The 22,362-nt window shown below is 42.0% G+C and overlaps 3 protein-coding genes across 3 annotated transcripts; 2 read left to right on the forward strand and 1 right to left on the reverse strand.

Moving 5' to 3' along the window:
* Nucleotides 1–438: 438 nt before the first annotated feature.
* casq1a (calsequestrin 1a) lies at nucleotides 439–9,151 on the reverse strand. Its single transcript, XM_070844681.1, has 11 exons — nucleotides 8,755–9,151; nucleotides 5,268–5,361; nucleotides 4,686–4,786; nucleotides 4,402–4,513; nucleotides 4,068–4,141; nucleotides 3,279–3,409; nucleotides 3,141–3,186; nucleotides 2,919–2,973; nucleotides 2,662–2,762; nucleotides 2,499–2,573; nucleotides 439–1,552 (listed from the first exon to the last, which is right to left on the reverse strand). Exons 1-11 carry the CDS (start codon nucleotides 8,989–8,991, stop codon nucleotides 1,130–1,132), a joined length of 1,449 nt encoding a protein of 482 aa, XP_070700782.1. The 5' UTR covers nucleotides 8,992–9,151; the 3' UTR covers nucleotides 439–1,129.
* A 3,199-nt stretch (nucleotides 9,152–12,350) lies between these two features.
* LOC139214266 (crystallin J1A-like) lies at nucleotides 12,351–15,762 on the forward strand. Its single transcript, XM_070845073.1, has 10 exons — nucleotides 12,351–12,437; nucleotides 13,276–13,342; nucleotides 13,531–13,707; nucleotides 13,906–14,004; nucleotides 14,110–14,202; nucleotides 14,281–14,437; nucleotides 14,584–14,699; nucleotides 14,984–15,061; nucleotides 15,226–15,365; nucleotides 15,460–15,762. Exons 2-10 carry the CDS (start codon nucleotides 13,276–13,278, stop codon nucleotides 15,556–15,558), a joined length of 1,026 nt encoding a protein of 341 aa, XP_070701174.1. The 5' UTR covers nucleotides 12,351–12,437; the 3' UTR covers nucleotides 15,559–15,762.
* Nucleotides 15,763–16,438: 676 nt separating this feature from the next.
* On the forward strand, nucleotides 16,439–22,362 carry eif2b5 (eukaryotic translation initiation factor 2B, subunit 5 epsilon). The gene is made up of 16 exons (XM_070845246.1): nucleotides 16,439–16,626; nucleotides 16,842–16,966; nucleotides 17,055–17,240; nucleotides 17,343–17,520; nucleotides 17,604–17,684; nucleotides 17,769–17,846; nucleotides 17,936–18,248; nucleotides 18,347–18,492; nucleotides 19,228–19,372; nucleotides 19,459–19,554; nucleotides 19,647–19,748; nucleotides 20,435–20,525; nucleotides 20,620–20,743; nucleotides 20,839–20,964; nucleotides 21,062–21,172; nucleotides 22,084–22,362. The coding sequence occupies exons 1-16, from the start codon at nucleotides 16,468–16,470 to the stop codon at nucleotides 22,147–22,149; spliced, it is 2,127 nt and encodes a 708-aa protein (XP_070701347.1). The 5' UTR covers nucleotides 16,439–16,467; the 3' UTR covers nucleotides 22,150–22,362.

Below are 22,362 nucleotides of genomic sequence, written 5' to 3' on the forward strand. Positions count from 1 at the left end.
ACCTCTGCACTGACTCATTATGATTGATTTTTGTGGCCCGGCTCTCTGCACTTCACTCAGAGCACTCATCCTGAAATCCTGCAGCACTTATATTTTCATTTGGCAAGTCAGTGGTCACTTTAGCACCCAAAGTACTGCACAGAAAATACACCTTTCCATCTCTGATTCATCTTCACTTTAAAGCTGCTATGTGTAGATTTTTATTTTCATTTGATAATCTTTAAACTAAACTTTGTTCAGACTTTGAAAATGAGCCATGTGGGGCTACCAGAGGGTGTCACACAGTTTATATAAACATATATATGTATAGAAATAATATATACAGTATTTACTATTTTACAACAGACTACATATAGATTCTGCACATGATGTATATTCTATTATTTAGGATTCACACACTCACACACACAGTTTTAAAAAAACTATACAGTTGTGGAATTTCTGTCCAAGCTGTCATTTATTTAAGACTTTACAGTAAGTTAAATTTCTCTTGTTACAAAAATAGAATATGGCTGTTGTCATATTTCATCATCGTAGAAAACATCCATATGATGTACAGCACTTTTAGTGTACAGCGTTACATTGATTTCACAGAGTAGGCTGGTGATACCTAAGACCCATCAGAAAAGCCTGCTAGCACCCTTGGATCTGGCTTCAGCTGTTTCGATGCTGGGGCGAACAAGAAAATAAATGAACAAGTAAAACACATTCAAACTGCAACAGACTCCACAGATGGACTCAGACATAATGCATAAAACAGTGCAACCCCACCAGTACTTTAATAATCTGAAAATCAATAGGAGTAGATGATATGGTGTTGAAAGAACTTTTTTTTTTTATTGTACCAGACAGTGTTACATGTGGGAATAAGCCACTGTGGGATCTTAGAAAGTACATTGTTACATGGAGGATTAGTGAAGATGTGGGGAAGAGGGACAAACGAGTAATGGAATATTGTTCTGGTGACATGCAGAGAGAGGATGATGAGAAGAGGAGAAACAAAATGAAGAGTTCAAAATAAGTTCAAAATAAGAACTAAATACAAAAGAGGATGATTTGACAGAGTTAATGACGTTGACTCTTGAAACTGCATTGGTCAGACTTAAAGAGTAAATGTTGACTTAATGATTTAATCGTCATCATCGTCATCGTCGTCGTCGTCGTCGTCGTCGTCATCGTCGTCGTCGTCGTCATCATCGTCGTCATCATCATCGTCATCATCATCGTCATCATCGTCGTCATCATCGTCATCGTCATCATCATCATCATCATCATCATCGTCATCGTCATCGTCGTCATCGTCGTCATCATCGTCGTCGTCGTCATCGTCGTCATCATCGTCGTCATCGTCATCATCATCGTCGTCATCATCATCGTCGTCGTCGCCGTCGTCGTCGTCGTCGTCATCATCATCATCATCGTCATCATCATCATCGTCGTCATCATCATCAGGATCGATTTCACCTGACAGAGCGTCCTCAATCCAGTCCTCCAGCTCATCTACAGATGGCATGTCGTCACCGTCGTCCATGTCCATCCAGACACTGTCAGCCTGCAGAGCGACGAAGAACAAATACAACCAGTTCAGCTGCCGATTCTCTGAGGAGGCAAAAGCCTTAAACATACCATGTGCTGTTTTTGACCATTATGGAGTAATGTTGCCATGAGTGGGCATGATGCTATTCTGAACAACAGCTGGCTTTGTAAAGAAACATAGCAGTGAACCAACAGAGGCGCTGAAGAAGAAAATTGCAGGCGATCAAAACACTGATGTAAAAAATTTAATATTTGAAAAAACAATCTGGTTTTTGAGGAAGGAAATGCTTTTCTCATGGACTGACACAATGTGTTTCAGTCAGAAACACAACCTTACTTGTTCACTCCATGGGGCACCTTTAAGGTGATGGTATTTAAGAGGTGTTATAGATTGTGCAGTAGATTCTGTAAACTCAAGATAAACATGTAGATATCATATGGACTCACTCATACTGTATTGCATATAAGGTTGGATTAACCTGACAGGGAACAGGCCCCCAACCAATTTTACCAAAGTCTCAGAAATGAACCAAACTATCCACACTTGCATACTGCTCTGCACCCGGTTTGCTTGACTTCAGCTACTTTGTGATAATCTGAGTAAATATAGATTAGTTTAAGGATGTGCAACATTTAACCATGATATCAACTGAAATATTAAGGGTTTCAAAGTAAATGTTGACATAAGACTGGCTAGATTGCAGGAGCTACCCTTACTATTTCACTTTTAAGTATGCTTTAGTGGTGCATTTTACCAATTATATTCATGTATTGAATGAAATTACAACAAATAATTGCCACTGGGACAACCACAGGCCTTCTTAATCCCTGAAGGACTGGGGTCGACGGGCAGTTGCCTACTGTGCTTGGTAAGTGATTCGGCCATGTGTTTACTTTATACGTAAAACAGATGCCAGCAGACACAGGGGACATAGCCAATCAAGGATATGTATATTACTCACATCATCAGCATCGACAACACCAATCTGTGGGGTGGACAGGTCGATTCCGAAAGTCTTCTCCCAGTGTGGCAGAAGCTGCAGGGGAAATCAATTATGATCAAGCCAGTGTCAATCAAATGAATGTGACATTTGTGAACGATCTTCCCTTGTATTATATTCTTACCAGGGGGAAGTCGTCAGGGTCAATCCAGACGATGCTGAGGTTGGGATTGTCTGTGTTATCCTCTGCAACTTCCTTCAGGATCTCGAGGAACTCAAAACCGTCTGAGAAGTGTAGAGTACAACAGTGAAACTAAACTGCATGTTTATGAAACATTTTATTACTGCTCTTTCATTCAGTCTACTATAAAGTAGACCTTCTTTATTAGAATATGTTGGTATTTCTGTCATTAATGTTTTTCAAAATCGGGGTTGGTTTACCTGGGTCAGACTCCTCTGCAAAAGCAATGATATGTTCACCATCAACATCGTCATCCTGTAGAGGGAATTAAGACAAACTGATCCTACTGGGGTGTATTTGTTGAAGTTAGTAATGTCAGGAAATTCGGAGACTATCCTGGAGTTGTACAAAAGCCTCTTTGTGGAAGAATAGCTGAAGAAAAACCTTGGGTCTAATTTGATGTGGTACTTTCAGGTTCTTACCCAGATTTCGTACATGTTGTGTGGTTGCAGCTTCCTCAGGGTTGGTCTTGAAAAGAGGAATAAGATTTTGTTTTTCATTATAGAAGGTTAAGTTTGTATCTTATCCAGTCATTGTAGTATAAGATTAATGGGATTCACCTGTCATTATCTTCAATGAATTTCACCAGCTCATCCTCAGAGTAAGGTTTTCCTGGGATGACCACTGGATCTTCAATGAAGGGTTCATAGAAGTCCACCTCATTAAGCTTCAGCTCCAGAGCCCTGGCAACCTGTAACACACCACCAAAGGATTAGAACCAACAACAGAGCATAAAGGACCTGTGGACCATGAAGATATTAACAGTTTATAACAAAAAGGTTTCATTAAAAGTTTGTATTGGCTTGCATGAATCATTGGGTTTCTCTCTTAATCAAAGAGTTTGTTCTAGACCTGGTCTTTATGGAAAGCGTCTTGAGATAACACTGTTATGAATTCTTATAAATAAAGATTGATTGATTGAATGACATGATATATTTAAAAAATCTCACATGATATATTTTACACTTTTCAAAACCCTCTGGTTCTATAATGTAGAGTATATATTGTTCTTTATGAGATTAAAATACACGAAATGGAAGATGTTGCTCTAAAATTTTGTGTTCATTAGTGGTCAAATGTCAAAGAGGCTTAAGCCTCCTTGTGGAGTACGTCAAGGCTCGATTTTTGGCCCATTGTTTTTTAATTTAAAAGGTGCTTTTTAAAAATACTTTTTATTTTCAAAAACCTTTTATTTTAAAAAGCAGTGGCCAAGTGGTTCATTTGGTAGAACATGTTAGACCTAACCAAACATTAATTTATTTTCTACTCGTTCTTTTTTGTTGTTCTAAGTCTGCCTGAACAACTCAAGAGATGAGCTGAGAGATAATCTGTCAGTCTTTATTACTCACCTTGGAACTGAATGTAGCAAAGAACTTGATGTGAGGATGGAACTCTTCAGCAGCATCGACAAAAGCCTCAAAATCTGAAATTTTATAGGCATCCATCAAGTTGTTTCAGTAGATCAGCTCCTGTATGAAATATCTAAGAATGTAGACTTGCTGCTCTCATCATTAATGTAGCTTCTAGTGTGCTCACTTGAAAAGTACCTTCAAATTTAAAACAGTCTGCAACTCAAACTTAGATTTGCTTGCTTGATATGCAATTATTCACAATTATGCTGAAATGCAGCTGTAACAAATAAACTGAAACAGGTTATCATGCCATCACAGTACACATTCTTACGTTCTGACTTGTGACTCTTAAAGTAGCCCACCAATTTGATGTCCTCTTCGATGTTTTCAAAGGCTTCCAGTTCCCTACTATTGTCAATAATTTCCACTGGGTCCTCAAGGACCTATGAAGAAAAAGGTAGGCCATGGAGGAGTGAGGGCGGAGGCAGAGACAGAGAAAAGAAAAACACAGAGTCAGAGTGTGTCACGTCTTCAAAGAAAGGAAACTGAGATCCAAAGACTTTTTTTTGCTAAAATAAGGCAGGCTATTAGTTGGGAGATTATATCCTCACGAACATCATAGATGAACTCCACAAGAGTGTCTGCAGCAAGCTCGCCATCATACTCTATGACTTCATCCTCTGTGAAGATGAAGATGCTGTCGGACTCCTGAAGGCCTGGGAAAAAGAGAAGAAGTATTGGAAGAAGTGCTAAGTAGATTTACTCTAGGACTGTACTCTACTTTTTACGAAGCTTTATAGTTATACTCCATATATTGTGCTTATTACACCACTACATTTGTGTAACTGCTACAGTACTGCAGGCTGACTAGTTACTATATGGTAGCCACTTTTCACATGACTTTTTTCCATACCTTTCCTGTCCACTGAAAACCAGGTATCTCCATTTTACAGCAAATGAGTACTTGTATTTTTGATACTTTAAGTGCATTTTGCTGATAATACTTACTTACTTTATATAGTAAGTAAGTACATTATAGTAAAGGAGGCCAGAGCAACGGTATCTCTAGTTGGACAGGTTACTTTATGTTATTAGCCATTACAGAAGAATAGACTGACTCTAGTTTGGGATACTGATACTGGCTAATGACCTGAGGCGCAAGTGTCTGCAGCTATCTTTATTCTGTTGAGTGTTTACCTAATTTCTTTGCAACGACTTTGTCGTGCTTTGCATCAATGAGGCCGACTCCAATATCCTCATCATCAAATTCATCCAGGACCTGGGCTACAAGCTGGAAAACAAAGACACTGTCATATAACTGAAGACATGGTTTGTCAGTTTAGTACATGTCATTAAACCATGGGAACATGGGCCTGCATGACTGTGCAGTAAGCTGAGTGCATATGTCCATATCTCATGCACATTTACGCCTTTTTGACAAAGATGTCTCACTCCGTAGTTTCATTACCATAAAAGCCTACTTTTCAGAGCGCTGCTTATGCACTTTCTAAATCTGTATGAAACTTGAACCTCATGACTGACAGTTGGTTCCACCAATGGCAGTGCCACATTCACAGCCTGACTGCATTGAGGAAGTGGTTTGAGGGTTGCCTCAGTGTGTTTAGAGGGTAAAACATTCACACGCACGCACGCACACACACACACATACAAACACACATGGGTGCAGACTGGTGTCAGAGATCTTGAGCAGCTGCTTTTACTGGCATAAATAGTTTGACTAACCAGTCTATCCTGCAGGCTGCTGTGCTGATAATTCTTGGCATTTCTTTTGATTGGACTTGCAGATGGGTGGGGTAAACATTAATGCAGATCAGAGATTGTAGCCTTGCAGGCAAGTTAGAAATTATGAAAAATTATATCTTTTAAGTTATATATAATTCAAACATGCACTTTGTAAAAACAAATCAGTCTTTAAGTCTTTAAATAAAATATTTTGGTTTTGCTGTGACTTTAGCCTGTTTTTTTTTTTTGAATTGCACTATATTTTGCTCTAGACTCCAACCATCTGGCATTTAAGTAGGCTAAAATAAACTTTTAAAGGGCAAGTGGCTCAACATTATCCAAGCAACTGAAGGAGGATACAAGTGAGGATAAACAGTAATAAACAGATATGAAAAAGCATCGGTTTACCTGATTTTTCCAATTCTTTTCCCTTGTCTTTTCTAACCACTTTAGTAAAACTAATAAATTACAGATCTACATGCAAGGGATTAAAGGGTATTTGTGTAGATAAATAAAAGGTTACATAGAATTGTTTTCTGTATTTTTTTGCTGTATTAATACAATATTATATCTGCATGTCCTCAAAATGCAAAACATGCATCATTCAATGATGGGGAATCAAGTTATCTGGGTATCTGCGCTAATGTGGCTAATATCATTTCTACAGAATAATTGAACTTCTCCAACTACATGTAGAGTCGAAACAGCTTCAGTGTCTGGGTGGGGATTTCATAATATGTAATATATCCATTTCATTGATATATGCATGTTTTCCATCTACACAACGTGCAAAATACACTGCAGCTGTACATTAAATACTGTCATTTTGTGCCAGTTCACTGGGACATGGCAAAAATATAAACACAACGTATGATGGAAATGATATTGGACAGTGCAGAGTCACCCCATTCATATCCTAAGTGCTAAAGGAGTAAATGTATACATCCATGGGTGCTTATCTATAATTTAAATGTACATTGCCTGTAGTATGGAGAGTGTAGGCCATCTTGAATGGAGGCATGACACAGTTATTGAGCATCAGGTCTACCGCTCATATCATATGACCAACACACAGACCCCAGTCACAGAATTACACCACCTTTAGAGCCAAGTCTTTGACCTGGGGAGAAAACACTCAATTATGACTTCCTCATTCTAATCGCGTCACATGTCATTTAACCTTCACCTACGCTCACAGAGCGCCCTGACCTCTCAGACTTTGAGCCCTTTGCTGTTGTCTGTTACTAATAATAGAACCTCATTAAATGTAAATCATAATGCATTCATAAGGAGAAACACAAGCCTTCAGGGAGCTCGACCCACCACAAAAGCTGCTCGGGATAAATATAGCGCCAGAAGCTACACCACACCAGGGACTATTTTGGTGAAGTGGCAGTGATGCTCAGCGCTCTGGGATCTGCTGACAAGTACAGTACAGCAAGTGTCAATCAGAGCGCAGAGCTGAGCCGGCACTACTGCAGCCAGAGGAGACCGAGCCCCAACGCTCCCATACGAGGCACCAGAGGCAGCTGAGTTGAGGTGGCTGTGTTTTCCTGTATATAAATATTTATTTCAGCTGTTTTCCTTCCCTTCTGTTCATTTTGACTTTAAATGACAAGACAGATCCCTTCTTTTTTGACTGATGGATTAAGTTTCTGTATACAATCTTTTGCCCCAATTTCATCTGTACAAAACAAATGTAGAAATCAGTTTTCAACTTTGCTTTATTTCAACTTCAACTTTCAAATTCAACTTTATTTGCACATTAAATTGATGGTATGTTCACAACTGCCAATAGTTGGTCAGAGAAAGTGCCTGATGCTCTTGCAGCTCTCCTGAAAATGCTATAATGCATCGGGTGTGCGAAGTAGCAGCTCTTACTGTACACTATGAAGTGGCCATGCCAAGAGCCATAAAATCTGTTTGCCACATGATCCGCTGTATATGTTCAATAAATCAGTCATCGCTTTTTTATGGAATGACATTTTCACAGCAGATATCACACCAGTATTTCTTCAACAGTATAAAGTCTGTCTGAAAAACTGTTTGATATTCAGTTACCTCTATATTAGCTGACTTTCATTTTGCTCTCCATTTCTGGTCAAATTTATCTCTGTATCTCTGGGTGACTGTGAACCTGGAGTCAACTTCAAAACATCAAAGATGTGAAATGCAAATATAATTTTTCCTTGAAAATGTGGTGTGGGAGTCTTTGTTATTTGCTTTCAGTGTTTTCTTAAGGAACCTGAGAAGGAGCCAGGGTCAGTTGTGGTCTGACAACATGTTTGTGAGCTGAACGATGACGTAATGTCTCTCTGTGAGGAATGTGATGAAACTACTGCAGCCTGACAAGAGGCCTGACCTGTGACAGGCACACGGATATAGGTGTGTTGAGTGCATCAAACCCCCCACCCCCTACAAAAGCTAAGCCTTGGCCAGAATAAATGATACCTTAGGTCTTCACAGCTCAGCTCTTTGGCTTGGCTGGACGACGCTGACGACACACAGCAGGCTTGTGACACAATTTTGACACTTCACTTATCAGCATTTCTGAATCCTGCAAAGCTATTTTCTACCTTGTAACATCACTTTCCCGTGATAGCTCCCTCCATGCTCGATTTCACATTTAACACATTTCAAATCTGTCCTCATAACCACACAATTACACCTTCACTATAAATAAGAGTGTCTTGTATCCTACCCTTACATGTCAGTTTAACAGCAGTATACAGTCTCACACTTCACATCTACATGACTTAAATTCTGTGCAACCAAAATAATTGGAAATAGATCAAAACACAAACTCTATCAGAACATCCCACCAAGCTCTTAATGGCAACTTTCAGTCTAGTCACTGTGCATGCTTTGCATTATGAATCCAGCACTAGTTCCACAGTAAGCTTCCCTCCTTATTCTACCCATAGTTCCCTTCTCAACCCACCTCGAGGGCCAACTCCTCAATCCCAAACTGTTTCTGGGCGACGCGGCTGGTTCCGGGATGGTCATGGTAGTATACCACCATAACATCGTACTTCTTCATCACAGACTTATAGTTCTTGGCGTTGAGGTTGTGAACACGATCCTTGCCGTCATACTCTGGGAAGTCCAAGGACTCCTTGCCCAACGAAAGCCCCCCAAAGGACAGCAAGACTGCCACAAGCACCCAGGTCCACTTCATGGCTCCTCTCTATGATATGATGGATGTATTTGCAGTTTCAGAGAGTAAACAAAGGGGAAACAAAAAAGAGCTTGGTAAAAAGAATGGAGAACCCCTTCCAGTCCGCGTCACCCAGAAGAGAGCAAGACCAACTCCTGCATCCACCTTATTAAAAACCTCACATGGGCAACGGGCAGTGGGGCACAGGGTGCAAGAGGGGTTGGGCTAAGTTTGACATAGGTGTGAGTGTGTGTCTATGTGGGGTGTTACCAGGCATGGGGAAGATCAGGTGGGGGGGGGGCAATGTGGTTGCTGGGGTGACAGCTTTGTGTGTGTGTGTGTGTGTGTTTGTGTGTGTGTGTGTGTGTGTGTGTGCGTGTGTGTGTGTGTGTGTGTTTCAGACATGTAAAAGTGGGAGGGGTGCGGAAATGAGGACCAACCTGCTCCTTTTCTCTCTCTCTCCTTTCAACCTGAGAGCCGGGAGAGACGGTGATGGAGGTGGAGGGAGATGGTGCATAAGCAAGGAATAAAGAGATACAGATGGATGGTGTGTGTGTGTGTGTGTGTGTGTGTGTGTGTGTTGAGCCTGTCTGCTTTGCGCCAAATGAAGAAAGAGTGATATGATGGATTTAGAGGTGGCTGCGAATCTGAAGCACTCTTTTCCCATATTAAGTGTAGATGGAGGCTTGGATCCTAGCTAAAAATAATGGATGCAGGACAGAGAAGTACATATCAGGAGGGGGTGCTGGTGTCTGATTTGCTGCTGCTGGCACCGGCACAGCGCTAGAATGTGGCTGTGGGTCACTCAGGGACAAGGAGAGAGAGAGGAGGTGCACCTGCTGAGGATTCAGAGCATAGGTGTCACTTAGCCCTGACTCAAGGAGAAAGTGAAACATAGCGTTTTACAGGGGGGGGGGGCATGTGGCAGTTTTTTGGATATTTTTGAGAATGATCCATCTCAAGCATACAGGATATGTGTGCCCTGTATGCTTGAGATGATCGCATGTGATATTACTTTACTAACTGAAAGGGAAGAGGTAGGCTATAAATAAATACAGGCTACATGGTATCGTAATACTGCTTTTGACCCGCTACACTGACACACGTACGTGACACACCCCTCTAGTGGGACACACAGCCAACAGTATCGAAGAGGAGAGGTTTCATTTGAAGCTGAGAGATGCACTGACAGTATGTGTGTGTGGTGGTGATGCTAGAGGGGCTGTTTTGCAGCTTTGCGTAAAGCTAAAAGCTAAAGATCTCTGCGTTACAATTCATACAGTCATACAGTTCTTGTATCAGACATGATGGAAGAATGAATCAATAAACCAGAGTCAACCTAATGAAGTGAGCCATAAAATGTGATGTGTCCTTTAGTTAACTATTCCATGTGTTACCATGTATTCAAACCACCAGCGGCATGTGGTATTTTCTATTTTATCAAAGAGCCTCATCTAGGTTCTATAATACTAAATCTATTCTGCTGGGGTGTAACTTTCATCTCAGCAACTCACAGCAGGTGTTTTAACCTGATGTGACATCACTGACCAGTTCAATGCAACAGTTTTGGAATTGGGCCTTTTTTGGCTCACTGACTCACTCAGTACAACAGGGCCATTGTTAATGTCATTAGTAACACTTGTGCTTTTTATGCTATGACAGAATCATATGCAATAACCGTAAAGGTCATTCCCTTTCACTTTGTCTCCCATTTTGCAGTTTGCACTTTGCACATATCTTATTTAATCTAAGTCTATTCTGTACAGTTTCACTTACTTTGCACACTTCACCTCACGCACTGTGACACTTCTCACAAATTTGTACTTTTCAATCTGTACTTTTTGTTTTAAAAAAGGGACAGACTATTTGATTGTATTTTATTGTGTCGAAGTTTCTGTTCAATTTTGTATTTTAATATTTTGTATTGTTGTGACGACCTCTGTATCGCACTCTGGCGCAACAATTTCCTCCGGGATAAATAAAGTCGGTCTTATTCTTATTCTTATTCTTATTCTTATTCTTATTCTTATTCTTATTCTTATTCTTATTCTTATTCTTATTCTTATTCTTATTCTTATTCTTATGACAAGTCAAAATGCCTGCTGTAACAAAAACCTCTGATATGGAGTTTGAGCTTATTATAAGAATATATTTTAAGTCCCTTAACACCTTCATCATTTTTCATTCATTGCAAGTTGTCATTTCATCTGTGGAGTCTCTATGTGATGGTGTGTCCATACTTATGTCTGCAGCAGTTAGCTCTCCTGGTTACTAAGACTGCTGAAAATTAAATCTTAGGGTGAATACTGTACACTACATTTGCCTTATTGTCAGTTTGTCAGTGTTTTACCGGAATCAACATATTGATACAGTTTTATTGGATCATATGTAATGAATTCATACCACACTGTCATGTTGAAAGCATATTAATTAGTTCCATTCTCACAGTTGTAAAAATATCTGTTTTACATCACAGCTCTGACAATGTCCATAAAATGGTTACTTCTGTTTTTTCTCTTTTTTGTGAACACTATAAACATACAGACATTCAGCTGGTTGGCGTGGAATTGACATTTTGTACAATTCATAATTCCAATATCTAAAGTAGATCAATCAAGGGAAATGGTGTAGTAAATCAGATATATTTGATATAAGAAAATAAGAATCTAAGCATAATGATTAAACAACAACATCAGTAAAACACAAATGTGTGTTCACTCTTTTGTTCGTCATAAGGATCTATACACAAGTGGAATTCAGCTAGAGAATATTAAGGCTTGGAAAGGACTTAAAAAGGACAAGAATAAGATTTGCTCATTCATTCATTTGATCATTACTGTCCGGTCCTGGTGTGAACAATCTCCTCTTCAAAACACAGGTGAGGAAGGGCAGTGACAAATGCTTAACTGTTTCTGGTTCAGTTCAACTCTAACATGCATCTAACATCTATCTGTCATTAAATTTGAAAAAAATTTGTATTACATGGCAAAATGTTATACAAGAAAATAAAATGAATTTTCTGATCTTATTCTGAACAGATTTGGAGGGGGCATGCAGTTTCTATTAGATAACTGTGAATAGGACCAAATAGGTTTCCCTTTGGTTTGAACACTTATAGTTATGGAGCTTTTTCCTTATGTTCTTATTATTCAGGTATTTCCTTACACTTTATATCTGTATATCTAACAACTTCTTTGTACTTGACTGGGAAAGATGTGACCCTCAAGACATTTACATCCCTATTGAGATATCACCATTATCATCAGGCAAAGCTGTAGCAGAAATGACACCCCTGAACACCCAGCTGTGTTCACAGGGTGACCACAGGGGGGCGGTGTTACACCCGTGCTGTTCGTGTGGGCGGTGCTAAGGAGCTCAAACATTTCATAACCGTACTGTGTGTGTGTCAATAACATGTAAAATCGTGGCGGGTTTCAGAATCTGTTCGTACATATAGCTTCATCAAGGTAAGAGTCGTCCTTGTCCGCCTGTATTTACGCGACAGTCTGTGATTTCCGCTCGGTCTCCGGCTAACGCTAGCTTACGTTAGCTAGCTGCAGTTAACAATGTTTAATGGTGGCCCGACACGGCTGCTTAACCCGGGTTTAATGGAGCCGTAAACAATGCAAAACAAAGTGTCACACCGAGCTAATATCCATGTATTTATTTAGTCAGTTATTTATTTATTTAAACTGTCTCTCCGACCTACTGTAGGAAGTCTATTATACACAGACTGTGGATGCGCAGGCTGTCAGCTGATTTAGGAAAAGCAGTAGAGTGCAGAATAATCAAACTGTCCTCAGGTGTAGTGATGTGTTGGTGAAGTGAACGACGGGAGCCGGCTCCTGATCTGGAGCCGATTTCTTGTCCACACTGAGGGGGGGTGTTACAGACACACAGCACAGTGAGCACATGAACTGGAGTGAGGGAGAGACAAGAGAGCGAGAGAGCACTGCTACATAGTCAGACTGCAGGCAGGACAGGTGAGAAACATGAGCGACAGAAAACGTTGGGAGCCAAAAGAGCCGGCTCTCTAAAAAGAGCCGAAATTCCCATCACTACTCAGGTGAAGACCACCTGCTGAGGAATTGGTTCACTTCGTACTAACGTGAGGTCATGTGCGGTCATACTAGCAGTAACATCACTTTCCTGAGACCTTTGATTGTGAAAATTGTTGGTAATAAATTGTCTGTGATTGACTAATTGACAGGTTCGGTCGTAATCTCAACAAGATCTATTCATGTTATCAAAAGAATATCAACAGTTTTACTAAATTCCAATAATACTTGTTGAATTTGTTTGCAGATGGCTGCAGCTCTGGCCAACAGAGCGATGGGAGCCATCGTAGGATCAGCTGTTGCAGATGCTGCAGGTATTAATGAGAATAAAAGCCTCTGGTGCTGTAGTGTGATATTGTATCATACACTGTGTGGGTAACAATGAGTTTCTTTGTCCTACTTCCTGTTTTAATATTCATAAAGATGTAGCTAGCAATTCGATTTTTAAGGAGCTTCTGGTTCTGGTCAGAATTAAACTGACCCAATGACTCGTCCCCAACAGCTCAGCCCCTCCACTGGGTGTACGACCTTCAGAAGCTGCAGGGGATCCTGGCTCAGGATCCAAACCCTGAGTTCCGCTCTGAGTCGGCCAATCCTTTCTACAGGAGGCAGACGGGCCAGCAGAGCTGCTACGGAGACCAGGCGTTTGTCCTGCTGGAGTCCTTGTCTGAATGTGGAGGTAGGCTTGCTTCTTCATCTCAGCGACCCAACAGAGTGCCTCATGGGCACTTCACATTTTTACTAATGTAAGAAGGAAATGAAAGCTCAAGTCAGCATGTCGGATGTAGGCTGGTCCTCATTGTCTGGTTGGAGTACAAGATATTTTGTTTATGATTATGATTGTTTGACTTTACAGTGTGAGATTTATGTTTGCCAGGTCTAAATGTGGACGATCTGAAGCAGCGCACACTGAAATTCTTTGGGCCGGGATCAGAGTATGACACGCCTGTCAATGATCCCTACAGAGAAAGAGGAGGTAGGAAAACTATCCATCTGCTATGCTGATGCTAAAGAATCCACCTGTTTTCACTGAGTAGGCTTGGTATACTGATGGTGCTCTGTGTGTCCTTGTGTACACCAGGGCCAAGGCCTCAGCTGCCCATCGAGGGACCATGGAGACATGCCAGTCTGAAGAGCTTCCTGAAGAACGTGGATGCAGGCAAAGAGGAGACAGGTACATCTCATTTCTTTACAACAACTAAGCCATAAGTGAGAGAAACAGCTTTAACTAACGTGTGTGTATTCGCCACAGGCTGTGCGAACGACTGTCAGATTGATGGAATAGCCAAACTGGCTCCTGTAGTGGCTTTTTATGCAGGAAAGCCTGACATGCTGGAAAAGGTTGAGCAGGCAGTCCGTGTCACCCAGAACAACGATGAATGTGTGGCAGAGACTCTGGCAGCGGCAAGGTGAGTGGCTTTTCCTTTTCCATGTATGTCCAGTACTGCTCATGTCTGAATATGGGAACTGAAACAACTAATAAATGATAGAAGAGCTGAATTAGCTCAGATTGGGTCCAAACTAAACTGAAATTTTCTTCTTCGTTATTTCTCAGGTTCCTGGAGCATTTCATCCTGAATGGTCCTGATCCAAAAGCCTTGGATTCGGTGCTCGATCAGCTCAGCGACCCGAACAGAAAGCAGCCCCAGGACCTGGACAAAGCCGTCATTGGTATGTGAGGCCTGCAGCATTGTTGCTTCACTACACCACAGTCATGGGACTGAGTCATGGGATTAAAGGGTTTTTACTCCTCCTCATTTTGTGCTACTTTAATGTACTGAATAGTTACTAATTCTATCTGAGCAGACTTGAACATGGTCTGTTTCTACACCGCTCTATCCACACACAGGGGAACATGCAAACATATGTGTTTATGCAACTTTACATTTCTACATTTGCCATGTTAGTTATACTGGAGTGACGATGGGTTTAGCTTCTTTTCTGATCGATTCCAGGACACATTCATCAGGTGAAGGAGAACTTATCAAAGACTCCTCAGGAGCTGATCCCCGCTGTGTTTCCAAACACATGAGGTATCCTCACAAAGCTTGTTTTTACCTCTTTCATCAGTCGTGCTTTAATAAGCACAGATCAGACAACTACCTGTAACTCAGGCAGTGGCCATTTACGAGACAAATAATGACACACGCAGTTTAAAGTACCTTTTTGTTCTCATCTGGTGCTGATGTTCCTTCAGGTTTGCCAGGTGCGTTCCAAGCAGCGCTGCATGGAGTCCTGACAGCCAAGCACTATGAGCAGGCTGTCAGAGACACCATGAGCTGTGGGGGATGCACCTGTAGCAGAGGGTCCTTCATCGGAGCCTGTCTTGGGGCTCAGGTATGACCGCATGCTGATCTGACATTGTCTATATTTAATGTTATGCCAATATTGTGTGTCTGATTTATGAAATGTGCTATTTTAATTCTCACAGATTGGACTGGAGGGAGTTCCAGCTTCCTGGAACTCCAAAACACTGCGTTATGACGTGGTGTTGGAGAACGCCAAGAAGATAACCAAACACCACCAATAGTTATTGTTTTTGTGGCAGCACAGTGTGTTTTCTGTGTGGCTGAGAACACGGTAACAAAGTGTTGGGCTTTCACAGAGCAGTGAATGAAGGTTCTTGTCTAAACTGCTGGATGGCAGGAGCCAGATGTTTTTGTCTCTGTTAAAGTTAAACATGATGGTTCACGTGTTCAATAACTCTGTTTTTCCACAATAAATTACTCATGAAAAAAAAAAAAGGTTTGTGCAGTTTATTTGGACTGAACCTGTTTTTGTTCGGGGCATGACTGCTGAATGATGTACTGTCCTCTGCTGCCACAGCTGTGCTGATTTCATATATTAGCTCCTGTGTCATTAGTTATTAGTGGATGGATGGATTTAAATTAACCTCATAGGGATCTTCATAATTTGCACAGAGTCCACAAATATTCTTATAGAAAAGGAGGCACATTTTAAACGTTTGCTTTTTCAGTTGGAGTTCTCAAATACACTCAGTTATTAGATACATCAAGGTAAGCTAATGCACTCTAATACAAAAGCCCTGCAATAAAGCTGACCTACATGACGGTCGCAATGTGTAGTTTTTGAAATGATTGTAATTTGTAATATTTGTATGGCATTTTTTAGTATTTCAAGTATGTCTCAATAAGATTTTATTCCATGCAGTGCAGGGAGGGATTTGAAGAAAAAAAAAAAAGCAGGAAGGCGCATAGATTTTTAAAAACATTTCTGTATTTAAAAACGACATGGGAAAATAAAATACTTACACCTGTGGGAATATGTTCCAAATAAACAAAGTGAACAAATGTATTCTGAGTGAAAGAGTCCAAACATGCGAACACCCGTTGCTCCTCTCTACGAAAAGAAGGTTGTCCTGCCGCAGCCACCGTAGCTGTGACTGACGACACAGTTAGTTAGCACCTGGGTCTCAAACATGGCCGGTAAGGGAGGAAAACAGAGTCGTTCGGGCTCTGGGCTTTCGGGTAGGAAAGGTGCTGCTGAGCAGGAAGAAGAGGAGCAGCCGCTGCAGGCGGTGTTGGTCGCTGATAGCTTCAACCGGAGGTTTTTCCCGGTGACCAAAGACCAGCCGAGGGTAGGTGGCGAGCTAAGCTAACTAGCTAAGCATGTCCATGTCACAACAGTGTCTGATGAAACCACTTCAGTTAAGCCAAAGATGTAACTTTTAAGGCCGTGATGGAGCTGTTGTGTTGGTTTTGTTAAATAATGGTTGGAAATGTTTTCAGTTTCCATCATTAGTCCTCACAGGCACTTCACTTGCCCATCTCACTCATCATTCACTGCTGACAGGCTCTGCTTCCGCTGGGTAACGTTGCCATGATCGACTACACGCTGGAGTTCCTCACTTCCACTGGGGTTCAGGAGACATTCGTCTTCTGCTGCTGGATGGCCAGTAAAATCAAGGAACACTTGCTGTAAGTCTCACTAACGCCGATTGATCATCTACATCTTCTCCAGCTGTTCTCAGTGACAGTTTTTGACCTGTCACTTTGCGTCTGACAGGAAGTCGAAGTGGTGTCGACCCACCTCTCCAAACACAGTCCACATCATCACCTCAGACCTGTACCGCTCCTTAGGGGATGTGCTCAGGGATGTTGATGCAAAGTCCCTCCTGCGCTCAGATTTCGTGTTGGTTTACGGAGATGTGGTGTCAAATGTTGACATCAGTCAGGCACTGCAAGAGCACAAGTAAGAGAGAATTTAATAAGACTTCTTATGGAGTGAAAACGGTGTTAGTGGTCCCCAGCAGTGTGTGACTCTGACGCTGTGTGTCTTTTTGCTCGTGCACAGGCATCGTCGAAAGGTGGAGAAGAACATCTCAGTGATGACGATGATCTTTAAGGAATCATCGCCAGGTCATAGGTCTCGCTGTGATGAAGATGATGTCATTGTTGCCGTGGACAGCAAGAGCCAGCGGATCTTACACTACCAAAAGACGCAGGGGCTGAAGAAGCTACAGTTCCCCATGGTGAGAGTTCCACATTTTATCCCCCCTTTAACTCACTCGGCCTTTGGATCCATGACTGACAGTTGCTCCTCTTTGTTTTGCAGAACATTTTCCACAGTGGAAGTGATGAGTTTGAAATCAGACACGACCTTCTGGACTGTCACATCAGCATCTGCTCCCCACAGGTTAGTTTCCAAACAGATACACGATCTACTGACCTACTGATATACTGAACTCTCATCCCTTTCCCTCATTCCCTCATTTTTTAGGTTGCTGAGCTTTTCACTGACAATTTTGACTATCAAACAAGGAACGACTTTGTCAGAGGGATGTTGGTCAATGAAGAGGTAGCTATTTTTATCACATTTTTGATCATTTTATACCTCAAATGCCATTTAATGCAGCCTAAGCCTTCATTTATTTTATTTCTGTTTAGATTCTGGGCAACCAGATACACATGCATGCCACCAAGGATGGGTATGGTGTCCGAGTATCCAACCTTCTCATGTATGACTCGGTGTCGTCGGACCTCGTTCGGCGATGGGTCTACCCGCTCACCCCGGAGGCCAACTTCGTTGACCAGAAGGGACAGAGCTGCACGTATTCTCGACACAATGTCTACCGAGGGCCCGGAGTCAGCCTGGGCCATGGCAGCCAGATGGAGGAGAACGTTCTCATTGGCTGCGACACCAGCATCGGCGCTAACTGTTGCATTTCTAACAGTGTCATCGGTAACAACTGTACCATAGGTGAGCGCCCTCGCCAGCACAGTCAAAGCTAAAAGTCATTTCTTTTTTTAGTACATAATAAAAGTGGTGGTAACAGTCCTCTTTATTTATTACAATAGGTGACAATGTAATCCTAGACCACGCCTACATCTGGAATAATGTTGGCATTGCCAGCAACGTGGTGATCAGCCAGTCTGTGGTCTGCGACAAGGCTGAGATCAAACAAGGCGTGACGCTGAATAAACAGTGTGTCCTGGCCTATAATGTAAGAATGATGATTTATTTTTAATTTCTTGTTGGTTGTAATTGGTTCAAAAGTGATTCATTTTTTATAGGTTTGCAGAACTTGTTTATCCATGTTAAATATGCACTGAGGAACTGTGTATGCGCACGCTTGAGACGTCTCCAACGCTTCCACTCGAACTGACATATCATCTCATTTCACCACCTCACTCGACAGTCCAGCTGCTTTCGTCTGACTTTCAACTGACATCTCAGCCTCTTTCAGTCCGCATCTTTAAATGACAGTTCAGCAGCTTTCAGTGAATACCGCTAAATCAACAGCTCAACCATTTTCAGCAACTGAAAGGTCAGCGCATCGCAGTGATTAACCTTCAACTACTGCGAGACCTTTAACTGCTGTCATCGCTTACAGTTCAGCTGATGCAGCGCTGCTCCTGACTCTGCTGCTCCTGAAGTGCTTCAGCTTCAACTGTGACACGAGCAAAAGATAAACTTTTTCGTGCCTTTACGTAGTTTCTAAAGCTACGAAGCTCAACGCTCAGACATTGAAACAGTTTCAAATGTTACAACTGTAATATTTTGCGCGTCTAGTCAGAAGCTGATCAATCAAATGTAACATTTGTGAGTTTCCATGTTAATGCTGCACCGGAGAAGTTCATGCAAAGAACAAAAGACTGCATGCAGTTAACGACATACGTTGTTTGTTCTCATTCAACTTTGGTGACATCTATGGCTCTCTCCATCGACTGTTTTCAAGGTGGTCATTGGCCCAAACATCTCTCTACCTGAGGGCACTGTGGTGTCCATGCACCATCCAGAGGAAGAGGAGGAAGAGGATGATGATGAATTCCTGAGTGACGATGTCGAGGTTGGTCACAGTAAAGACAAAACCAAACTAAAAGGTGTGTATTTACTGTACATCTGTGTATACATGAATGAACACACTGCTAAAACGTGTCTGGTAACGAGCTGTTTTCTTCCGCTCCAGCGTTTAACCCAGCAGAGGTTGGAGCAGAGGGGAAAGGCTACATCTGGAAGATTCTGGATGACACAGAGGATGAAGAGCTGTCGCAGTGTCTCTGGGGTAGGATGGCTTATCAGGTTTATCATAGAGTCAGTACAACTTCCCGTGATGCTGTGGTTCCAGCAGCCTGGCGTTTGTTTCTCTTGCAACAGGTTTGGTGTTGAACCCTGATCCTGAGAGTGAGAGTGAGGAAAGCGAGGCTGATGGTCCTGACGATCCAGTGATCCCCTCCCCTGAGATGGAGGACGTCAAAGGTGAGAGCGGCTCATATCGTTTGTGGAATTATATGACTGCCCCCTACTGGCCAAGGAGACAAAATGCCAACAACAAAACCACACTTGTTGCATTAGTTTAAAACGTTTGACAAATAAAAAGGTCAGAATAACGTTCTTCATGAGAAAGGCAATCTTGATTTTATTTCCCTAAAATAACCAGGCAGTGCACGGGAGAAAATAGGCCGTAGCAGAGCATAAAAACTATTACATTTGCATTCATTATTCTTTGCTGTGTATGTTTTAGCTCATTTAGGAATATAATTTCATTCCACTTTCATGTTAAGGTGCTGTGAATTCCTAATAATCACCAAGGAAGTTTTCTGCTAAGAACTTAGTAATTTAGTGCTTATTATAGGGCAAACAGCTGAACTAGCTAAGAACCAGATTCTTTCAGTCAGCTGAACATGCAGAGAGGTGACATTAGTCTGCAGCCACCATTTAACATAAAGGAGGATAAAGTTTCCTATAATTCAAAATATTTGCTAGGATTTAAATGGGTCTTTCCTCTAGACAACTGACTACACATAGTCTCTGTTAGACCCATAATTACTACCAGATGACACTGTTCTTTCCAGGAAACTCTCTAGGAACTATTGGGAAGTAACAAACTCATCACACCAGCTCATGTAGGTCTGACTCTCGCTCTCTGGTGTGTTCATGTGCAGTGTTCCAGATGGAGGTGCTGGGGACTCTGCAGAGAGGTTTGGAGGAAAACATCAGCTTTGACAACCTCGTGCTTGAGATCAACTCTCTCAAGTGAGAAGGAGCTTGAAAATCGCCTGCAGCTCTGTTGCCCTCTTTCAAAGCGATTGTTGTTACACAGTCAGTTGAACACATTCTCTCGCTTCAGGTACGCCTACAATATCAGTCTGAAGGAGGTGATGCAGATTTTGACCCGTGTGGTGCTGGAGTACCCCTTCCAGCAGCAGGGCCCACAGCTTACGCCGTCACAATACGTTGCTCTGCTTATACCCGTAAATATGTTTGTTTTTACCTACAGCACATTCAGTGCAGACATGATAGAAATAAATGTCCTCAGTTCATTTCATTTTTGTCTTTGTCCCCTTAGTTACTGAAAAAATGGGCGCCGGTGTTTAAGAACTATGTGAAGAGAGCACAGGACCATCTGGACTGTCTGTCTGCCTTTGAGGAACACTTCCTGGAGCAGGAGGGTCACTGGCCTGCTATGGTCAAGGTCAGGGTCACCATGTGCACACAGGAACCGTGTTAATTCTGCAGTTTACGCCGTGATCATCAAGCCTGCCGTTTTTTTTTTTTTTTTTTCCATGCAGGTTCTGATGAACATGTACCAGCTGGAGATCCTGGAGGAGGAGATGATACTGCGCTGGTTCTCCCAGGGAGCCACCACCGACAAGAGCAGCCAGCTCCGCAAGAACCAAGGGGTAGGCACAGGGTGAGGGTGGGTCACCCAGGAAATGGCGCTCTATCACAAAATGTCCCAATTATACAGTGAATTTGGGCTGATGTGGCTTCCATGTAAAAACAGAACAGTAATGTGTTACCAGCTGGGGGCAGCACAACAGAAGTAAGACGTGAGGATGGGCAGCACTGAGTTGGTATATTATGATCCGTGAAAGTTACACAAAATATAACATGAATAAATCCCTGTTTTTGTTGTCGTCTTAACTAGAAGTGAGCTGGTGTGAAACAGCTGTTGTATGCAAGTCTGGTCCCCCCAGGTTTAGGTTAGGTGTAGCAGAGATGGCCTGGCACAGACCTGCGTTCGTCCTTTCTCTGAATGCTCAGAGGAGCAGTGAGTTGCTCATGGCAAGAGAAGTTATTTATGTAGCACCTGACGCCAAAGCAGTTCATTGCTAATGTCAAGGTCTTTACATGAGGACTTGAAGGGCACTCAAAACAGATAAAGTTATCAAGTAGATAAAAATGAATAAAAATAAACAAAGTCACTGCTCTTTAATCACTGTGGCTGGTTACATGTGGCTCAGTTTTGCTTTTTACCAGAGCCTTCCACTAATAAAGCAACACTACGTATGAAGGACCAAACCAGACCAAGAAGGATAAAAAGAGAAACATCAGTGATTAAATCATTGTATCGCTGTTGTCCTGAACAGTGAGCTGAAACAGTAGTTGGCGTGAACTGTAGCCTTGTGTCGTTCACTCATCAAGCAGCCGTGTGTCTTGCTGCAAATTTCACAAAAACCACGACGCCCGCAAAATGTACATACTTCTGTGTGAATAGATGACATCACTGCCTAGCATGCGTCACCCCTCACCTGGACAGAACACTGGGTTTGTCTCAGCGCTGCTCTGATGTTTGTTGTTTCTCCAACAGCTTCAGAAGTTCATCCAGTGGTTGCAGGAGGCTGAGGAGTCCTCGGAGGAGGAAGGCGACAAATGAGGAGGACTTAGAAGGACAAAGAGGACTCTGTAAAAATGAACAGCTATTGTGTGAATAAAGGGATTCGGGCAGCAGCTTTTCTGCCGCGGACATCCAGTAAGGTCTTCTCTGTACAGTTCATGCTGACACACATTTTATCACTTAGTGCCACATCATGCAAGGGCTGTGTGCTACGAATGTCAATAATCCAAATAAAGAAGGAAGACCCTTGAA

Source organism: Pempheris klunzingeri, chromosome 15, assembly GCF_042242105.1.
Source record: "Pempheris klunzingeri isolate RE-2024b chromosome 15, fPemKlu1.hap1, whole genome shotgun sequence".
Lineage (NCBI taxonomy): Eukaryota > Metazoa > Chordata > Actinopteri > Acropomatiformes > Pempheridae > Pempheris > Pempheris klunzingeri.

What these genes read in the sequence shown, in the direction of transcription:
- casq1a (XM_070844681.1), bottom strand. Translation starts at nt 8,991, where the DNA reads ATGAAGTGGACCTGGGTGCTTGTGGCAGTCTTGCTGTCCTTTGGGGGG. An exon ending in TTCATTGAAGATAATGACAG is followed by an intron (nt 3,187 to 3,278) that starts GTGAATCCCATT and finishes CCTCTTTTCAAG; the next exon opens with ACCAACCCTGAGGAAGCTGC. An exon ending in TGCAGAGGAGTCTGACCCAG is followed by an intron (nt 2,763 to 2,918) that starts GTAAACCAACCC and finishes TACACTTCTCAG; the next exon opens with ACGGTTTTGAGTTCCTCGAG.
- eif2b5 (XM_070845246.1), top strand. Translation starts at nt 16,468, where the DNA reads ATGGCCGGTAAGGGAGGAAAACAGAGTCGTTCGGGCTCTGGGCTTTCG. An exon ending in AAAATCAAGGAACACTTGCT is followed by an intron (nt 16,967 to 17,054) that starts GTAAGTCTCACT and finishes TGCGTCTGACAG; the next exon opens with GAAGTCGAAGTGGTGTCGAC. An exon ending in TCAGCATCTGCTCCCCACAG is followed by an intron (nt 17,685 to 17,768) that starts GTTAGTTTCCAA and finishes CTCATTTTTTAG; the next exon opens with GTTGCTGAGCTTTTCACTGA.